Below are 18,090 nucleotides of genomic sequence, written 5' to 3'. Positions count from 1 at the left end.
AAGTTCGTCGGCTGTTTGTTTGATGACAAGAAATATTTCGTCTTGCCCTCGTTCACTACCAGACCCATTTGCTGCGCTTCCTTGTCGAGTCTGGAGAAAGTAGAGCGCGATTGTTGAGGCCACCGATATTATTATCATCGGTGTATTAGGCAGCTTTCTATCTTATAGAAGGTGGTACCTTCTCTATTTAGTTCTGCAGCTCGATTTATTTTCTTCAGCAGTAGTTTGAAGAAGTCGCACAAAAGGGAGTCGCCTTGTCTGAAACCTCGTTTGATATCGAACGACTCGGAGAGGTCCTTGCCGATCCTGACGGAGCTTTTGGTATTGCTCAACACAGCTGTATTAGTTTTGCATGGATACCAAATTCAGACATCGTGACATAAAGGCATCTCATTTTCGTGCTGTCAAAAGCTGCTTTGAAATCGACGGTGTGTGTCGATCTCTTTTCACGAGTCTTTTCCAAGATTTGGCAAATGGTGAATGTCTGGTGAGTTGTTGATTTTCCAGGCCTAATGCTACACTGATAAGATCCAATCAGTTTATACGCTCGATAGAACCTTGTATGCGATGTTGAGGAGGATGCTATTATAATAACAGCAGCGCGATCACATTTTTGACGCACTGTATGTCACTGTATCGTCAGTTTTATTGTCACACAAACAGTTTAGCTCTGATATCAAGTGGTCAACTTAGATTTCATGTCACAATAAAACAGTGGCGGACCGCAATGCCAAAGCTTGATATACAATTCATTTAGACAAAAACCTCAAGTAGCTGGTAGACCATCCCGCAATCTTCACCTTCATTGCCTGTGCCGCGTTACAGCAACCACTAGTGCAATGTTGTTTTTGTTTCTATGCCCTTTCCCAGCAATTTGCAGCGCTGTTGCTCTTAAATATGATTAGTTTTTTGCACATTTACTATTAAGCTAACCCCATGGAAATTGAGTCGGCTCCTTGAGGTACTATGAGCGCTGAAATGCATGTATGAAAGTGTATATTGCGTGTGTCTAACAATGTATGTTTGTATATATGAATGTGCGACTGTAGTGGTATATAAAAATATAAGCACTTATATAGTTTATATTTCCGCACAGCTTGAAATATATTCGCCATCAGCGCGCCTATTTAGTTTTATATATATATATACATAGTCATATCAAATATGCGTTCGTATGTATGTTAGTGTGTGTGTAATTTTCTATTATGCCATAGCGCTTGTTATTCCCCATTTAATCTGCGCGTAATTTGACTTTCTCAAGCAGCCTTTTAAGAAATTTATAAACTCAGCTATGCACACATACACAAAAGCATATACATACATGCACACACACATATCTAAAGCTTTATGAGTTGCGCGCATTTTTCATGGTTGCGCGCTTTGATGAAGATATCTGGATTTTTATTGTCATCTGTCTAAATTGAGATTAGTGGCTTTTCATGGCGCAGACTAGGCACAAATCCAACAGCGTCTACTCGTAACTAAAACTGTATTTGAATTGTTGGAAAAAGGTTGGAATAAAATTTACAAAAAAGTAGAAAATAAAATGAAATTGAAATTTTAAATTGGCGGCTGTCCGTAATGCGCCGCTAAAGCCAGTTGATTTTTTTTATTTGCTTTTTTTTTTGATTTTTTTTAATTTTTTTTTTTTATTTTTTGCTGGCCGCCAGTAAATTGACGCTCGGAACAAATGCACGTGACCACCTCAAAGTGCCAACGACTCCGCCTTGCTTGCCGTTTCTACGCGGCAACTATTCTTTAGCTTGCCTCATATCGTTTTTTTTCTCTCTCTCTCTCTCTGTCTCTTTATTATCCAATAATTGTGTTGTGTAATTGAAATAAAATCAATGCGCGCATAAAAACGAATGCTCTGCGCTGATTTGATTTGACCTGCCGCGCGGCGCGTTCAATAAGCGGCGCTTCATGTGGCGTGCGCGGCGAATTTACGCCCACACATAATGCAACGCGCAAACGCATAATTACATTTGCACATCATACTCACATACATACATACACATATATGTGTGTGGATGACGAACATTTATAACAAAAAAAAAAAAACATTCATTACGCTTGACTAATTGCCATTTATAAATGTTTGGCTCTGCGCTGATCCACTTACTTGACGCAACGCGCTACGCGTTCGGCGTCACTGCGGCTGCTGTCAGCAGTTTCATCACAGATTTTTCGCATTTTTTGCTGCGCACTCGTTCACTTAATAATCATTACGCTAATTAAGTCATCTTGTTATGCTTTAACGGCATTGAGCTTAGCAATATACGTCCTTCTCTGAAGACAAAGTAACTTCTTGCGAATATGGCATGCGCGCGATCTATGTTTATTTCTATATTCATTACCATTAATCCACTTTTCCACAGAAATGGTTGTTGTACAACTGTAGCCTTCCTTGAAGCGCCTTTCAGCGCAAGGAAATGGATTCAGCTGAGAGTGCGCGCAAATCAGTAAAGCTGTGCTTCATTTAAGCTCTTCCCTTGCCAATAGGAAGCCAGAATTTCTGTGAATCTCACTAATGAAGTCTTTTAGTTTGAAGCAATTAATTGTTTCAGGTACTTTTTCAGGTACCTTGTGGTTCTACAGAGTATTCCATAAATTGCAATACTGCGCATTTATCGAGTGTGTGCAGTTTCACCGAAAGCATTCGCCTGAAAAGAGAGCAGCCAACCTTTTCGCTAATCGCCTTCAATCTGGGCATAAGAGAAGCACAACAAATTTTGTTCCTGATAAATTAGTTGAAGGTCCGCTTTGGTTAAAGTATTTGCTCTTCAAGTGAAATACTGCAATTTCTGCAAAAATTACTATTTAACTTGAAATACATAGTATGTATGTTTTTGACAGCTCGTGATAGTCATGTTCGTTTCCGGTTTTGTGTAAAATTTTGTCAGTGTATTCAGTAAGGTTTGTCATTTCATCATGTCACGTTTCACTTTACTAAAACGCTTAGGAATTGTCCAAGATTATTTTGCAAATTCACGTTCTCCGGAAAATCCGGTAATCTGAAAAGTCATCTTCTCAGTTGAGGCCCATTTCTGGCTTAATGGTTTCGTCAGCAAACAAAATTGCGATGAGTAAAATCTTCGTGCGATCCATTAAACACAATGGCATCCCCAAAAATTTACCGTTTGGTTTGGAATCTGGTTCGGCGGCATCTTCTGGTTTTATTTAGGCTGAATATTTGGTCAATTGTTGATTTTCCAGGCGTAAAGCAGCACTGATAATCGTCATCGATTGGGTAATCGTGTTCACCATCTACTGGTGTTATGTTTTCACCGCCATTCCACAGGCTGGAAAAGTGTGTCCTCCGTAATTTTTCGTAGAAAATCGCCAAGCATTCTTTTCATTGCGGGTGTTTTTAACGTGGCTGGGTCCCAAACCGAGTGCAAAACCCTGGGGAGTGGATGTTTCGCCTTCTCACTTTAGCTCGCTTTCAAATGGATGTTTTTGGCTACCCGGAGGATAGTTGAAAAGTTGAAAATTTTTTTGGATTTTTTAAATATTTTTATCAGAAAGCTGAGAGTTTTCTACATAAAATTGTATAACTTCAAAATTTTTTGTACTCAATTTTCAGGTCGTTAAAAAATAAAAGAAATAGTCATTTTTTTGTTTGATCGGAATACGGGTACAAAACCATGTTGCCAATTGATGAATGGCCCATATACACAATCCACACATTTTTATTTTCCACTGTAGAATCGCAGCTTCTTCCATAAAAGCGCATACAGTTACTATTGAAAAATTCAGCACGCGCCAATTAGCAATCTGCAGCAGTAACGCTAACTAAATATATATTTTTTGGAAATTTTGTTTCTGGATTTCTTTGAAATTTTAATTAACGTTTCCATGCACACAGTAATAATTAGTTCGCAAGTAGCGGTTATTTTTAGCTTGCCAAGTATAATTGCTTGCGTCAAAATATTGATGCAGCCGGTGGATATTTTGCATTTGCATTGTGCAATTTTATCAACGAAAACATTTGTTTGTGTGTTTCCATTTGCGTGTGTGGGGGTGGGTGTTTCCCGTGTATGCAAGGCTAATTAAGTTAAATTAAAACGTTTTGGTCAACTATTTGAGTGTATATATATATACTTTTGTTCATGGATAGTCACACACATACACAAGCGTTAATATCTGTGTGTTGCACCCTTGTACTCGGTTAAGTGGAAATTTTATAGCTGCATGCATGGTTGCAATTTCTGGAAACACCATCCATTTATTATTAAATTTAAATTGGAGAACCAAAATAGATAGCTAAACTAACCTCAGCAAATTTGAGTGGAATATGTGAGAAAATATATTATAATGAGCTAAGAAAGTGTAGTTGCAGAAATGCTAAAACAGCTGATGGAAAATTTTGCGAATCCGTTGAATAGAGATGGTAAAAAAATACAATGAGAAGGAGTTGAGCTTGGACGGGGTCAAACTCGGGTCAAAAATATTCGATTATCATTGAACGGTAGCGATTTGCATTCATAGTGACGTGGCGGTCCTGATCATCATGGAAGAAGTACGGACTAATGAACCCACCGGCCAATAAACCGCACCAAATCGTAATTTTTTCGGGTTGCAATGGTGACTTTTGGAGTACTTGTGGATTGCTGCCTGACCAATAACGCATATTTTGCTTATTGATGAAGCCATTCAGCCAGAAATGAGCCTCATTGCTGAGGATGATTTTTCAATGAAAATCCGAATGTGCATGTGGATTAAAATTTTTCCACTAAACGCTCAATTGTTGATCTGACCGGACGATTATGACGACCATAAGTTGAACGTAGCGCTCTTAAAGTTGAGGCCACTAACTCCCTATTTCGGTAGTAAATTTTAATAATTTCGACTCGTTGTTGGATCGTATATCTTTTCACGATGAAATGGCAAATGCAGCGTCTCTATTGAAAATCCCGATATATTACGGGTACTTTAGCTGTCCACAGCTAGACCCCACAGGGTACAAAAGGTCAACAATGCTTAATAAACCTATAGTCATGTGCTGGATCCAACAAGAAGGCTTTCTCTTTAGTCATTCGCAACAAATGTGGAACCAATTCTGCTCAACGGTGTAGTATGTGGAAATCTACCGACCGGAAGCCAATGCTTGCTGCGCTGTGCATAACGAAAACTCTAAGAACAACTTTAACGATGGCTCTTTAACTATCAAAACTGTGCGGCTAAATCGACATAATGACTACTGGCTGCAGAAGATACATATATGTACATATAGAACCTACGGGCATAGCTCCATGGGTAAATGATGTTTCGGCAAGATATTGATTACATGAAAAAATTTTAAATTGTTAAAGAAGGTTTGGTATAAACATAGAACGAGGCCATTGGCGTAAAGGTATGGTAGCTGGGCGCAACACATTAAACATTTATACGGATGGCTCGAAAATGGTGGACGGAGTTGGTGCGGGAATATACCTACTCTCCAGATTAAGGCATAACATTAAACTGCCAGACGACTGCACGCAGAGGTATTTATTATTGGAAAAGTCGCGGAGCTAGTCTCCACTGTATCAACAGGCAACTTCATAGTTAAGATCTACGTGGACAGCCCAGCAGCAATCAAGGTAATAATCTCGTTTTACATATCGGCTGGAAGTGTCTTACGGACAAGACTGCCAAGAGTGGTGTACGGCTGTCACTCGAAAACGTGATCAACAATAGAAATACTCAAAGTTCCTCCTAGTACTCGATAAAAGGTATTTTAGGCACTGGCTCTGGCCTTAACACCCGCGCCGTTAGTTCTGCTTTCTCCAGAATGGATAAGGAAGTGAAGCAAATGGGTCTGGTAGTGAACGAAATATCTCCTGCCACCAAACAAATAGTCGTCGCACTCGCGACTTGGCTCCCACGTCACTGTTTGCAGTCATAACTTCGATGTCGTAGAATTTCGTCTATCTTGGAACCAGTATTAACACCAACAACAATGTCAGCCTCGAAATCCAACGCTGAATAACTTTTTCCAACAGGCGTTACTTCGGACTGAGTAGACAATTAAGAAGTAAAGTCCTCTTTCCACGAACAAAAACCAAACTCTATAAGCCGCTCATTATTTCCGTCCTGCTATATGGTGCAGAGGTATGGACAAAGACAACATCTGATGAGTTTTCAAGAGAAAGGTTCTGCGAAAGATTTATGGTCATTTGCGCATTGGCAACAGCAAATATCGCATTCGATACGACGACACTAGTCACAGTCTGACTATGGCACACGTCTGCAGAGTGGGTCGAGAAGACTGCAGACAAGGCATCAAGGAAGGCAAAGCTTCAATGCATTTGGGTGCCTCACGGTATGAGACATTATAAGAGGTATTCTTCTATTGGACACTCTATCTGGTATTGCTAAGAACCAAAACGGGATTATGCGTGGCTCATTAACCTCCCAGACTGATCTAACACCATCACTTTAGACTGTCTGTCTTTAGAATTCGAATTTTAACGACGGTGATCGAAATATATCGTTTAAAAATTTCCTTCATAGCTATGAGACCCAACCATGATGAATAGTGATTAATTACCAGAAAGTAATAATGTCAGTTTGTATCAATTACAAATAGTTGGATGTCAAAGATGCTCATGCCTACAATTAAATCAATATGTTTAACGCTAAAAATAGTTTAATAAATAATTAATTAATTAATTAGCACATATTAAGCGCTAAATGAGTAATCACACGCTAATAAGTAATATTATATTATATTTACTCAGACTGTGTTGATGGTGGCGACATTATTAGCACGCGAAGCCTGTCATTTGTCTCATTTTTTATAATTCACTCACAGCTCGTATGGCTGCATAAGTGTGTGTGTGTATGTGCTGTAAATAAATGATGGTGATTTATTTCTCAAGTATATATGTATATATATATATATATGTATATACTCAAACATATTGGCTTTTGATGCGAGCAAAACAGCTGGCAGCCACGCGCCGCAACAGTTAGCAGTGACCAAGTCGGGCAGTCGGATGATGATGTCCGCGGTAGATGTCATTAAGCCAGTAAACAAAGCCACAATCACACGCACTGACACAGTGGGGAAGTGAGCTGAAACGGACGAAAAAGTTTCAATGCGGCTTAATTGTTGTCCAATTGTTATGTTTTTGTTCAGTCCTTAAATAAACGACTTTTGAAATGATTGGCGTGTTCTAAGAGAATAAGCGCAAATGTTTGCCGCTTTAATTTCGAAATTGAAAATAAATCCCAAATAATGGATAACTGGAATCAGTACTCTCAAAATACTTTAAGTTCATCATTACTCAGTAAATAGAAAATGCCATAAATAACGTTTTCGTTTCGTTCTCTTTCTCTTTGCAGCGAGGTTACAGAAGGTGCCTTACAAGTATGGCGTGCTCTGCCCGAACGCATACGCCAGGATCCGAGCTTAGCATCATTCCGCATGGAACATGAGCGTCTACATGGCGGTGAGTAAATAAATCAAAGTGTTTGAAGAGGGAGAGTAGTATGACTGTGCAGACAGTTTTATGGTGTCTTATTTTTGTGTCAATATTTTTTTTTTGCAAAAATGTATATGTCTGTCTAAACGTATTAAGGATTACAAATTCGAATTTTGTCGGCAAATATATTATAGTGAGCAAACTTATAGAGGTTAGTTTGTTAAGCTTATGTCCGTTTTCACAGTCCATACTTAAGTTGTGCCCGAATAAAATCTTAGCTAAGCATTGTTGCAGCCGTTTGCTTAAGTCTCCCATTTTCAGTATTTAAGCATAATTTAAGTACGAACTGTAAAACACTATTTTCCTGTTTTATCTTAAGCACAACTTAAGTATGGACTGTGAAACCGGGCATTAGGCTCTTTCGTCCGTGAAGCGAAGAAGATTTCATGTCATCACTTTCCCGATCATAGGTTCCAATTAGAAAGCGTTATGCTGGAAAGGGATGAATTTTTGTTGTTGTTGTTGTTGTAAAGGTTTTTTAATCTCCGCTTGAGTGGTAAGTTAAGGTTGGGTTATCGACGTTATCTAACGGTAGTCTTAGGAAACGTGATGTTTCAATGGGTGCATGCGGAGAAGGGTGTTAGATGGTGGGGGTTCGCTGGGCATGCGAAGTCGTGTTTAGAATCAAGTGGGGACTCATTGCATACTGAACATATATTTGGTATGTCGAACTCGATTCTGGCTCGAGTCTAACCTGTTATAGTCTTCAGAATGAGTTGTGGATTTTTGTGGCAACTCGAGTACGCCTTTCACTGAGAGGAAGTGGGTGAAGGTGTTGAACGTTTCACTGTGTATAGCGGTCAATGCGTGTCTAAAGTTTGTTGCGTCCAAAGAGTGGTCAACGTACCGTTCGATGTCGTCGACGTAACCTTTGAAAGACCTCTTGATGTATCAAAGAGACGGCTCCGCTTCAAGCAATCGACTGCAGGGATGGTTTCTGCGAACAAAATGTTAAAATCGCCTAGTTCCGAGGAATAGTGTTCAATGCTCGTCTAAAGTTTGTTACGTCCGAAGACTGGTCGACATACTGTTCGATGTCGTTAACGTACTCACGGAAATACCTATTAATGTTCCAAGGAGTAGGCTCCGCTTCAAGCAAATGACTGCAGAAATGGTTTCTGCAAAAACAGGCATTAAAGTCAGCTAGTACCGAAGAATTGAATCTATTGATTGAAAGGGATCTGCAGTGTTTGGCGCAATAAGCTCTCTAAAGTCTTCAAAATTCATGCCGAAAAATGTAAGGATCTTGCGGTAACGTAAATGCAAGCGATTAGGTAGGGTTTACCTAGTTACCGAGCTTGGGCAGCCTCAGCTTTTCAATGGACAGTGAACAGTAGGTGTAAGATGTCAAAGAAACTGCGGGAAACCCTTTCATGCATGTTCATCAGTTTCAAAAAGAGTGATTCTCTTATTAAAGTCATGTTAGCTTTCAGATAAGGGCCCACTTTTCTCTAAAACTTTTGCTATTTTCGACGTTGGAAACCCTAGGCACACAATTTGTCGAATATTTGGTATATCCCTTCATATTAGAGTCTTTTTCGAATCAACCGCATGTAGAAAGAGATGCCATAATTATATTGTTGTTGTTGTAACGGGTACCTAATGCCCGTTAGGATGGTAAGCAGTAGATAAGTTGCCATCAAACGGTAGGTCCAGGAAATGTGCTGTTTCGATGGGGTCGGACCAAAAGGAGAAGGGTGTAAGATGTATAGGGTTAGTAGGACATGCAAAGAGGTGGCTAATGTCATGCGGGACTCTTTGCCCGATAGATGACTTCTGCAAAAGCACTCCAGCTGAAGCTGCTTAGAAATGAATTCATTGTGCTCCTTAACTGGGAGCTCACTATGCAGGTGTCCGATGGAGACATCAAAAGGCATCCTGTCGATGTCCGGAGTGCGATTTCCTCATCATAATTCTGTAGAAGACCTTAGTGATAAGCCAGGATCTTGGAATTTTTTTTACTAAAACGAACTGCTACAATTTGGACTATACGAGGTATACTTAGTTGAGAACTAGAACTGTTTTTTCTACAAATATTTCTACTTTCACTTTCGTTAAATTTTGTTTTATGACTGCATAAATTTCTTTCCTTCGCTTGCGTTTTTGCTTTCCTCTTGTCAAAATTTCTCTTTCATCAGCCGGAAACACGGCATTTTCAGCTCAGCTGCTCTTCTTCGCCTTGAAGTCATAAATACGGTTAAGTACCGTTTTTTATTGCTTCATCGCGTAATTGTAAGAATTCTTCTAATATGAATATTTTATTAGTCTGACGGAGATGTAACTGTTAGAGACGCAAACACACATACTTATATATACATAAGTGTCGGTGTATGTGTGTGTGTCGTTCAAGAGTTTACTGATTATACATAAATACCGCCTTTGCTGGCGTTTTATGGGTCACACGAAAGTCAATGTCAATTTGCGAATTACCATGCGGATGGACATAATGGACACATATATATATATAGTATATATAATATATTTATTTTTGGCATGGTGCTAAATTCTGCTGAGACAGTCGCACCAGCATACACATTTATACATTTTTGTTGCTATTTTTATTTTTCACAGAATGCCGCCCCCTTATCACAGGCCACTCCAACACTCACTCAAGTGTGGTCGTGTGTGTGTGGTTGTGTGTTTGTGTATGTACCTACTTTAGCGACAAATTGTTGTTGTCGCATAAAAATAGCCTTAAATGCTTGTCTCCTTATGACTTAGTAATTTGCATTCATTACTTAATATCCAGCAGTTTTACTGGCTTAAAGTAAAATTATTATCTACATACAGTCTCTTCGTGTTTCGCACAAGTTCATGTATGTGTATGTATGCTTGTGCTGGAGTAATTTGTACAAAATTCGCTTTATCTTAATTTTTTATTACCAGAAGACCGGCAAGTGAATTTGATTATCTTATGCAATTAAATTGAGTTAAGTTTGAAATGTGGAGCTAAATATATGTATATATTGAGATAATAGGTGTAAAATTATATATTAAATTGGGTATGAATTGGGTAGAAGTTAAAAATAAGTCCGAACGAATATTTGAGTAAAAATTGAGATCTTAAATTAAATGCAAGTTCGATAAAGCTTAAATATAGTCAGAACATATTCGGTATATATTGGGTAGTACTACCTGAAACTAGCTCCATGTTCTTTCTGTATAGCAAAACAATGTAGATAACTTATGCGGTAAAAATTCGGTATAACCTACAAGTTATACAACTAATACAATTCTTCGGTCTTAGAAAAGCTAAGTTATGTTCCATGGCTCTTTCTTAAGGTGGTGATCGTATTTTTCGCTTTTAGAATGGTTAGGTTAGGATGAAAATAGAACTTCTCATCCGATCAACTAAGTGCCTTGAATGCAATACCAACGTGCTTAGGCGTTTAACTTCTATTCCCACCAGCTCAGTGGTACATCTTAAGTTTGAAGCGTTGTTTTAGTAAAGCCGGAACAATCAGGATGGTGTTGTGGTGTTGCCACCTCGTCTTCTTCTGGAACGCCGAAAACCAGTTAGAGGTGACAAAGAGCTATCTTGAACTCTTGGAATCGACCTTGGGCCAAAATGATATATTCCGATAGTGCAAGAACCGATGTTAGTCCAGCGGGGACTAAGATCCTGAAGAGCCCAGATACCCAGTGGTAGAATGTACGAAAAGAGCGGAGTACCGATCAGTTTCCATTCTACCAATAGCGGAATTAGGTTGTCCTTCCTTGTCAAAACGCACGAAGAGACCGGAGTACCAACCCGTTACCATTCTACTGATAGTGTTTCAGTTCAGTTGTCAGCTGTCTATGTTAGACATTTCTTAATCAGCCTTGAACCCACGGTTAGTAAGTTCAAGCTAAGTATTTTCGACCTGTTATCAAAGGGGATAATCCCTTTAGTGAAGGTGACTGAAATTAGAATTGATGAAGAGTTACTGCCAATATAAACCTACGCCAACCTCCTGCCTCAACCTTTGACCCATTCGCCATCTGTAAAGACGCTTACGTAGCTTCGTCTTCAATGGCTCCTACCCACCCATAACTCTCTTGTGGGTATGTGGACAAAGAAAATATCACTAGAGTTTTATTTATCGACTCCATGATCCAAAAGATCCGGTATGAAGTAGAGGATTTCCGAGTTTCGAACACTTTATCATTTAGAAACCTTGATTTTGTGAGTAGCAACTTTCGCGGTCATACTTCTTCTGGCTACATAGTATATGGTACTATTTGCAGATTGACATTAAGTACCATGGTTGGTGTGACCCACACCACACATGCTGATGAGTGCCGCTAGTTGAACGCGATCGAGCTTCCTTGCAATTGTGGTTGTTTTTAGTACCCTTCACCGCACAAAGTCCCTATAGAATACAATACGTTTTACTGTAGTGTCGCAAAGCCAAAAGATTACTTTCGGATAGAGGTCCCACCTTATGCCAAAGCTCCGCTATAAGACGACAAGACAATCAATGTCTGCTTACTCTCTCCTTCCAGCTTCCAAGAAAATTTCCTATGTATGTTAAGCCCTCTGCCGTGTTGTGGGTCCGGCCCCTGACCGCAATGCGACTCCAAACTGAATTGAATTTTCAATTCTACCTGCCTTAAGGTTTAAACCACAGACACCACGAATCTCCCAAGAGATTCCAAGAGGTACCAGATTTTAGTCTCCAAACTCAATGACTGGTAAGATACCCCTGCGTCAACTATCCCTTGAAAATGAGTTCTACATCGCTTGCATAGGCCATCATCTTACAGTACGAGCCTCAAATTTTTCAGCAGTTCGTTGACGACCAACAAACGACGAGGGGAGCTCCACCTTGTGGGATGCTTCCAGCAACATTCCACTGTTCGAAGTTAAGAAAGCGCTTTAGGAATATTCAAGTTAGTTTTTCGAAATTGTTCTTTCTCGCTCTGATAAACGTATAAATGTACAAACTTAATGTGGTCCAAATAAATGTTCTAAATAAAATACAAGTCTACTTGCCTCAATCACAATCGCGCATTAATCATTATTTATTGACAAGCATTCGTACGCATTAAATTACAATTACGCACATTTTGGTAGCAATCACATAACCTCACTTTAGACGGCAGCTTGACAGCTATACCAACCACCGCGCAACTGTTTACAGCACTTCTCGGAATCTTATTAATGTTATTCAAACAAATTGCATCTATAAATTGCCAATTCTTACATAACGTACCTTAATAGAGACATAAGCGAGCTGGCTAAGCAAATGCAGAGTCACGTTTCAAAACTAAATCAAATGCCACCCACAAATCTAGAAACGGACCAAAAAGAAAAAAAAAACGAATTAGAGGAAATGAAATGGGAAGGCAAGCAAGTGCGACGTGATTTGGCGAACAAATCGTCAAAATGGACATATGTCAAATGACAGCTGTTAATATTGTAGAACAACAAGTAAACGAACATTTAGGTTTGCCATCTTCCTCAACTACTTTTATGTGTGATATTTGTATGTATGTAAGCAGACAAACGCCGGATATATGACCATTTCCGGCAATTTTCTTAGACCCACTAGAACGCCGAACGAAATGTAACGTAAATAATTTCCTGTTTGTTACATAAACTTCGGTTGCATGTGTATGTAGTAGTGGGTGTGTCAATAACGGTACAATATCTGTACAAACTGCTTTTGTGACAAAAAGAACATTTCTTTGCGGTTTTGCGGTTTTATATTTCATCAAGTTCAAGTTTTTTACGCGCTTCTTACTTCCACAATCTATAATATACTATGATTACATATTTTTTTGTCTCCTTACTTATGTAAGAAAGGAAATTAATTAAATTGAGTGTTATGTTTGTTTTTGATTTACCGAATTGCGACGCATCAAATTTCAATTTTCTTTACACTCATAATTTTATTTCCTCTTCCACGCTCTCTCTACTCGCACTTTTTCTGCGCTGTTGCAAACAGACTTGGATCCGCTGCCCTCACCGGATGTGCCCGAACATTATGTGAAAGCGCCAAATGCATTTACCAAAGTCGGCATTAATGTGACCAATGAGCTGGGGCAGGTGCGCATCCTGGAAGTTAGGTAAGTGTGTCTTGATGATTACGCGTAAATTCAATCGATTCAATTATCTTATATTCGTAATATGTTGTCTTCTTCGTGTCACTTAGGGATATGGAGAACAATAACGAAGATCATCATGACGACCACGACGAGCCACATTCGCGCAGGAAGGTATGTATGTATGCTTGTAAATATTGACTTAATATTAAGTTTAGGAAAGGATAGTAAAATGTGATATAATAAGGAGGATCCATTTGGAGGTTCCTTACTTTTTCTATAGAAAAAACACAGAAACTTTAAATTTAATGGAGAATGTTTATTATTTTTCAAAAGAACATTCTTTGGCATTAATTTTTTGAAGATTATCTCTTTCAAATGTTGGTTCCGGCTACATCTCAGATGGTGCATCTGTTGAGTCCACTTTTCGATGACTCATTCGACCATTTCGATTGGTAACTGGCGACTGACTCGCGTGATGTTTTGCTCCAAGGCCTCAATGGAAGCGGCATTGTCCGCATAGACTTTACACCTTACACATCCCTACAGAAAAAAAGTCTATCAGTGTGATATCACGCGATCTTGGTGGCCAATCGATCGGCCTAAAATGTGAAATTATCTGCTCACCGAAGTGTTCTCTCAATAAATGGTTCTTAGATCACCCGTAATAACCGTATATCCTTTCAAATTCCGTGTAAAGTTGTCTGTCTTATCTTTGTTAAAGACAACTTCTCATTTATTACAGCTCAAAGTGAGAAAAGATGTCGTTAAGGGTTCCCAAATCGAGTTCAAGCTACAATTTTCATTTGAGAAATTTAAAATTTCATTCTTCTTAACCTTCCGCCCTCTCTCAGCGGGCAGGGGGTCAAATTTGGCCCCGGTAAGGTATCCCTATCGTAATAGGACACTAAATTCCAATATGTACTATATCTGTTATTTGATTTGCCTCGAAATATCAGCATAGTCTTATCAGAAACATTGCCATAATACTTATAATACTTTCCTTATAATGAAAAGACATTAGAAGTTCATGCGACAAATGTCACCGGTCATTGAGTTTGATGGGTGCTCAACTGGCAGTAGCAAAAGCTACAAGGTCTTACTGGAGACTTAAAACTGGTATCACTTTGGGTTCGCTCCAATCTGTTCTTTGGGCTTGGCCTTTTGCGAAGATACGTATGGGCTTTGGTTTAAGTGTAAAGGCAGGTAGAATTGAAAATTTAGTTCATTGCGGCCGGGTACCGGATCACAGCACGACAGAGGTGTTAGGTCGGTCTCGAACTCGACTAATGTAGAAATGGTGCCCCTTCCACCTTACCAATTGGAACCAAACAATGTTTCAAAAAGCTTGTATTATTGGAGCGCTGATCAAGGCATAGTTTTGATCTACATATGTTCTGTTCAGCTCTTTTAAAGAGAGAGAGAATGGTCTGCGAAAACATCCCAGCAGAAACTGCTTGAAGAAAAGCTCATTGTGTTCCCTGACCGGCAGCATGAAGGTTTCCTGTCTACTTGAATTAGACAAGGCCTTGATAGTAGACCAAAGCTTACTCACACCGGTGGTGTAAGTTACAAGACTTCAGTTGCTCTACCAATTTCGTCCGCTTATGGTGATTTTTCATTTGTTAAATCTCAAAATTGAGATTCCTAATTCGGGGATTAAAGGGATCGGCATGTCTAAAACAGCTGCTTTAGCTGAAAAATTGGGGCGAAGATCGGCGATTATTCCCGACGGGATGAAGCGAGTGGGAGCATCTGCGGAATGGTAGTGTGGTGAAGGTGTTCTCAGTAAATTCTGTGAAGTTGATCTAGTTAGCATTGTTTAAATTAATGAAGGTGCAGTTATCCACAGAAATAAAAGCAGAGTTCTCAACACGAAGTAACGCAATTATGTTCGGGTGATATTCTGTTGGGAAACATGTAATCTTCTTTATTCTTAATTAATAACATAAGCTTTCTCGATTATTCTGAAATGCATCAGCTCTATTCCTAATGTATAACCTCCCTTTTCATAGAAAATCTTGAAGTGGTTCAAAATTTCGATATTACTGGTTGTTTGGGCCGTCTTTACTGCATTCCTGATGTCGAATAACGAACATGTCGAAGAGCTTAGACTGATCAGTGTTCCTAAGAGTGGCGAAGAGAAACGTAAGTTAACTTCACTAAAAAAATATATCACCGAAATATGAATATACATACTACTTTACAACCCTTTAGTGTTCCCCGTATCGACTGCCACATTGTCACGTCTTGGTCTGAAACTAAAAGGTCCCTTCCGTCAGCAAGAGGCCGATTCGTACGGCAAAAATAAGAGCTCCTTTGCCGCACCACCCACGCTCCACGTACAACTGCAACGCAAGTACTATAATGCCAGCGGTGATGAATACTACGTCGAAGATGCTTCTAAAGTGTGGAAACTAGCGTTGGTCTACCCCGAACAATTGGACACGACAAAGGAATCGTGGAAGGCAAACAATTATGACATTTCACCTGCGGATGAAGAACTGCTACTCCAGGCCAATTACACTACGTTGAATTTACGTTTTATTGCCAACATCGAAACCGAATTTCCACTGCAGTTGTCTATCGACGAGTCGCCCATCTACAAGAAGGAGGGTGTCATCTATGCGGCGATAGTCTTGTGTGGCTTGTATATAATGATCATTTGGGAAATTGTCAATCGTACCTTTGCGGCAATGATTGCATCAACGTTGTCGGTTGGTATATTGGCGGCGCTGAACTCACGTCCCTCGATGGCGACAATAATGGGTTGGATTGATGTGGAGACATTATTGCTGCTATTCGGCATGATGATACTGGTGGCCATACTCTCCGAGACTGGTATTTTCGACTATTTGGCTGTGTATGCTTACAAGGTAGGTGTCATAATTGGCGCGGTAAGACATCTTATAGTCTAAAAATATATCCCGCATGATTTACAGATAACAAATGGACACATTTGGCCGCTCATCAACTGTCTCTGCCTATTCACGGCGGTACTGTCCTCATTTTTGGATAATGTGACGACTGTGCTGCTGATGACACCCGTCACTATACGCCTCTGTGAGGTGATGTCGCTGAATCCTGTGCCTATATTGATGTGCATGGTGATCTATTCGAATATCGGTGGCGCGCTGACACCCGTCGGCGATCCACCAAATGTGATAATTGCTTCGAATAATTTCATTTCGCGAAATGTAAGTCCACATTTTTGTTATAGATATAAAAAACTTATTTTTTTTTCTGTAACACAGGGTGTCAATTTTGCCATATTCACGTTGCACATGTTGCCCGGCGTGATACTGGTGATGATACAGACTTACATACAGTTACGTCTTAAGTTCCGCAATACAAACGATCTGCAATTTAAAGACTCACCTGAGGTGGAGGAACTGCGTCACGAGATCCACGTGTGGAAGCGTGCCGCGCAAAGTCTCTCCGCGTATTCGAAAGATGAAGAGATCGTACGTCAAACGCTGATGAAAAAGGTCAATCGCTTGAAGCGTAGCCTGAAGAAGCGCGTCTCCGAGGCGGTGGAACCGGCGCCCAATTATAAACAAACCTTGACACAGCTACAAGCGAAGGTGGATTTTGGTTTTTAAATAGATTTTTGTGTAAATTTATTCGACTAAACCTCCTCTCCTCACAGTATCCCATCCGCAACAAGTCGCTGCTCATCAAATGCTCATTCGCCTTGATCTTCGTCATTAGCTTGTTTTTCCTACACTCAGTGCCGGAACTGCAACGCCTCTCTTTGGGTTGGACTGCCTTGCTGGGCGCCATATTCTTGCTCATACTGGCTGACATTGAAGACATGGAGGCGATATTAGCGCGTGTTGAATGGTCCACATTGCTCTTCTTCGCCGCTCTTTTCATTCTTATGGAAGCGCTGTCCGAACTGGGTTTGATCGAATGGATTGGCCAGATGACGGAGAGCATTATTTTAGGCGTGAGTGAAGGTTCACGCCTAATGGTGGCAGTTTTAATCATACTATGGGTACGTGTAGACTCTTTTACCAAAAATGTAGTTTTTAATTTTTTATATATTTTTTTGTAATTTTAGGTTTCGGCCATAACCTCTGCTTTTGTCGACAATATTCCACTAACAACGATGATGGTGAAAATAACAATTTCCCTAGCGGAAAACTCCGCTTTGAATTTACCGCTGCAACCACTCGTGTGGGCTCTGGCTTTGGGCGCTTGTTTAGGCGGTAAGTGGAATCTTCTTAACTATTTACGGCTTCACGATTATTTCAAGATCCAATATCATTTGTTTTATTTTTGTATTCATCATCACATTTTCATAACCTGAACAGTGTTTCTAATACCGAAAAGAAAACGTCGTAGACTCTATAAAGTATATGCATGTATAACTGATCAGCGTGACTCCTCACCTTGCCCATGTCCTTCTGTCTATACAGATACATACACCAGTTTTTGAGATATCGATTTGAATTTCTGTGCGTGCTCTTTTTTCACCAAAGAGACGTTTATTTGTTGTAACCGCCGATATCGTATCACTATAAGGTATAGCTGCCGAATAAACTGACCGATCCAACTCAAGTCCTTGTATGGGAAACTCTGTCATTTG

The 18,090-nt window shown here is 39.8% G+C and overlaps 1 protein-coding gene across 3 annotated transcripts in view; it reads left to right on the top strand.

Annotated features, from left to right (window-relative positions):
* LOC126753830 (P protein) overlaps window positions 1-18,090 on the top strand; it is an 84,966-nt gene that overhangs the window by 65,384 nt on the left and 1,492 nt on the right. For all 3 annotated transcript variants that reach the window (XM_050465543.1, XM_050465544.1, XM_050465546.1), the window contains exons 2-10: window positions 7,333-7,439; window positions 13,403-13,523; window positions 13,610-13,673; window positions 15,515-15,647; window positions 15,717-16,375; window positions 16,442-16,696; window positions 16,754-17,083; window positions 17,149-17,496; window positions 17,563-17,710. In XM_050465543.1, coding sequence (XP_050321500.1) covers window positions 7,333-7,439; window positions 13,403-13,523; window positions 13,610-13,673; window positions 15,515-15,647; window positions 15,717-16,375; window positions 16,442-16,696; window positions 16,754-17,083; window positions 17,149-17,496; window positions 17,563-17,710 — 2,165 coding nt within the window. The remainder of the gene's footprint in view (window positions 1-7,332; window positions 7,440-13,402; window positions 13,524-13,609; window positions 13,674-15,514; window positions 15,648-15,716; window positions 16,376-16,441; window positions 16,697-16,753; window positions 17,084-17,148; window positions 17,497-17,562; window positions 17,711-18,090) is intronic.

Source organism: Bactrocera neohumeralis, chromosome 3 (genome assembly GCF_024586455.1).
Source record: "Bactrocera neohumeralis isolate Rockhampton chromosome 3, APGP_CSIRO_Bneo_wtdbg2-racon-allhic-juicebox.fasta_v2, whole genome shotgun sequence".
Classification (NCBI taxonomy): Eukaryota; Metazoa; Arthropoda; class Insecta; order Diptera; family Tephritidae; genus Bactrocera; species Bactrocera neohumeralis.
Note: the sequence above shows the minus strand (reverse complement) of the source record. Positions and strands in the feature narration are given on the sequence as shown.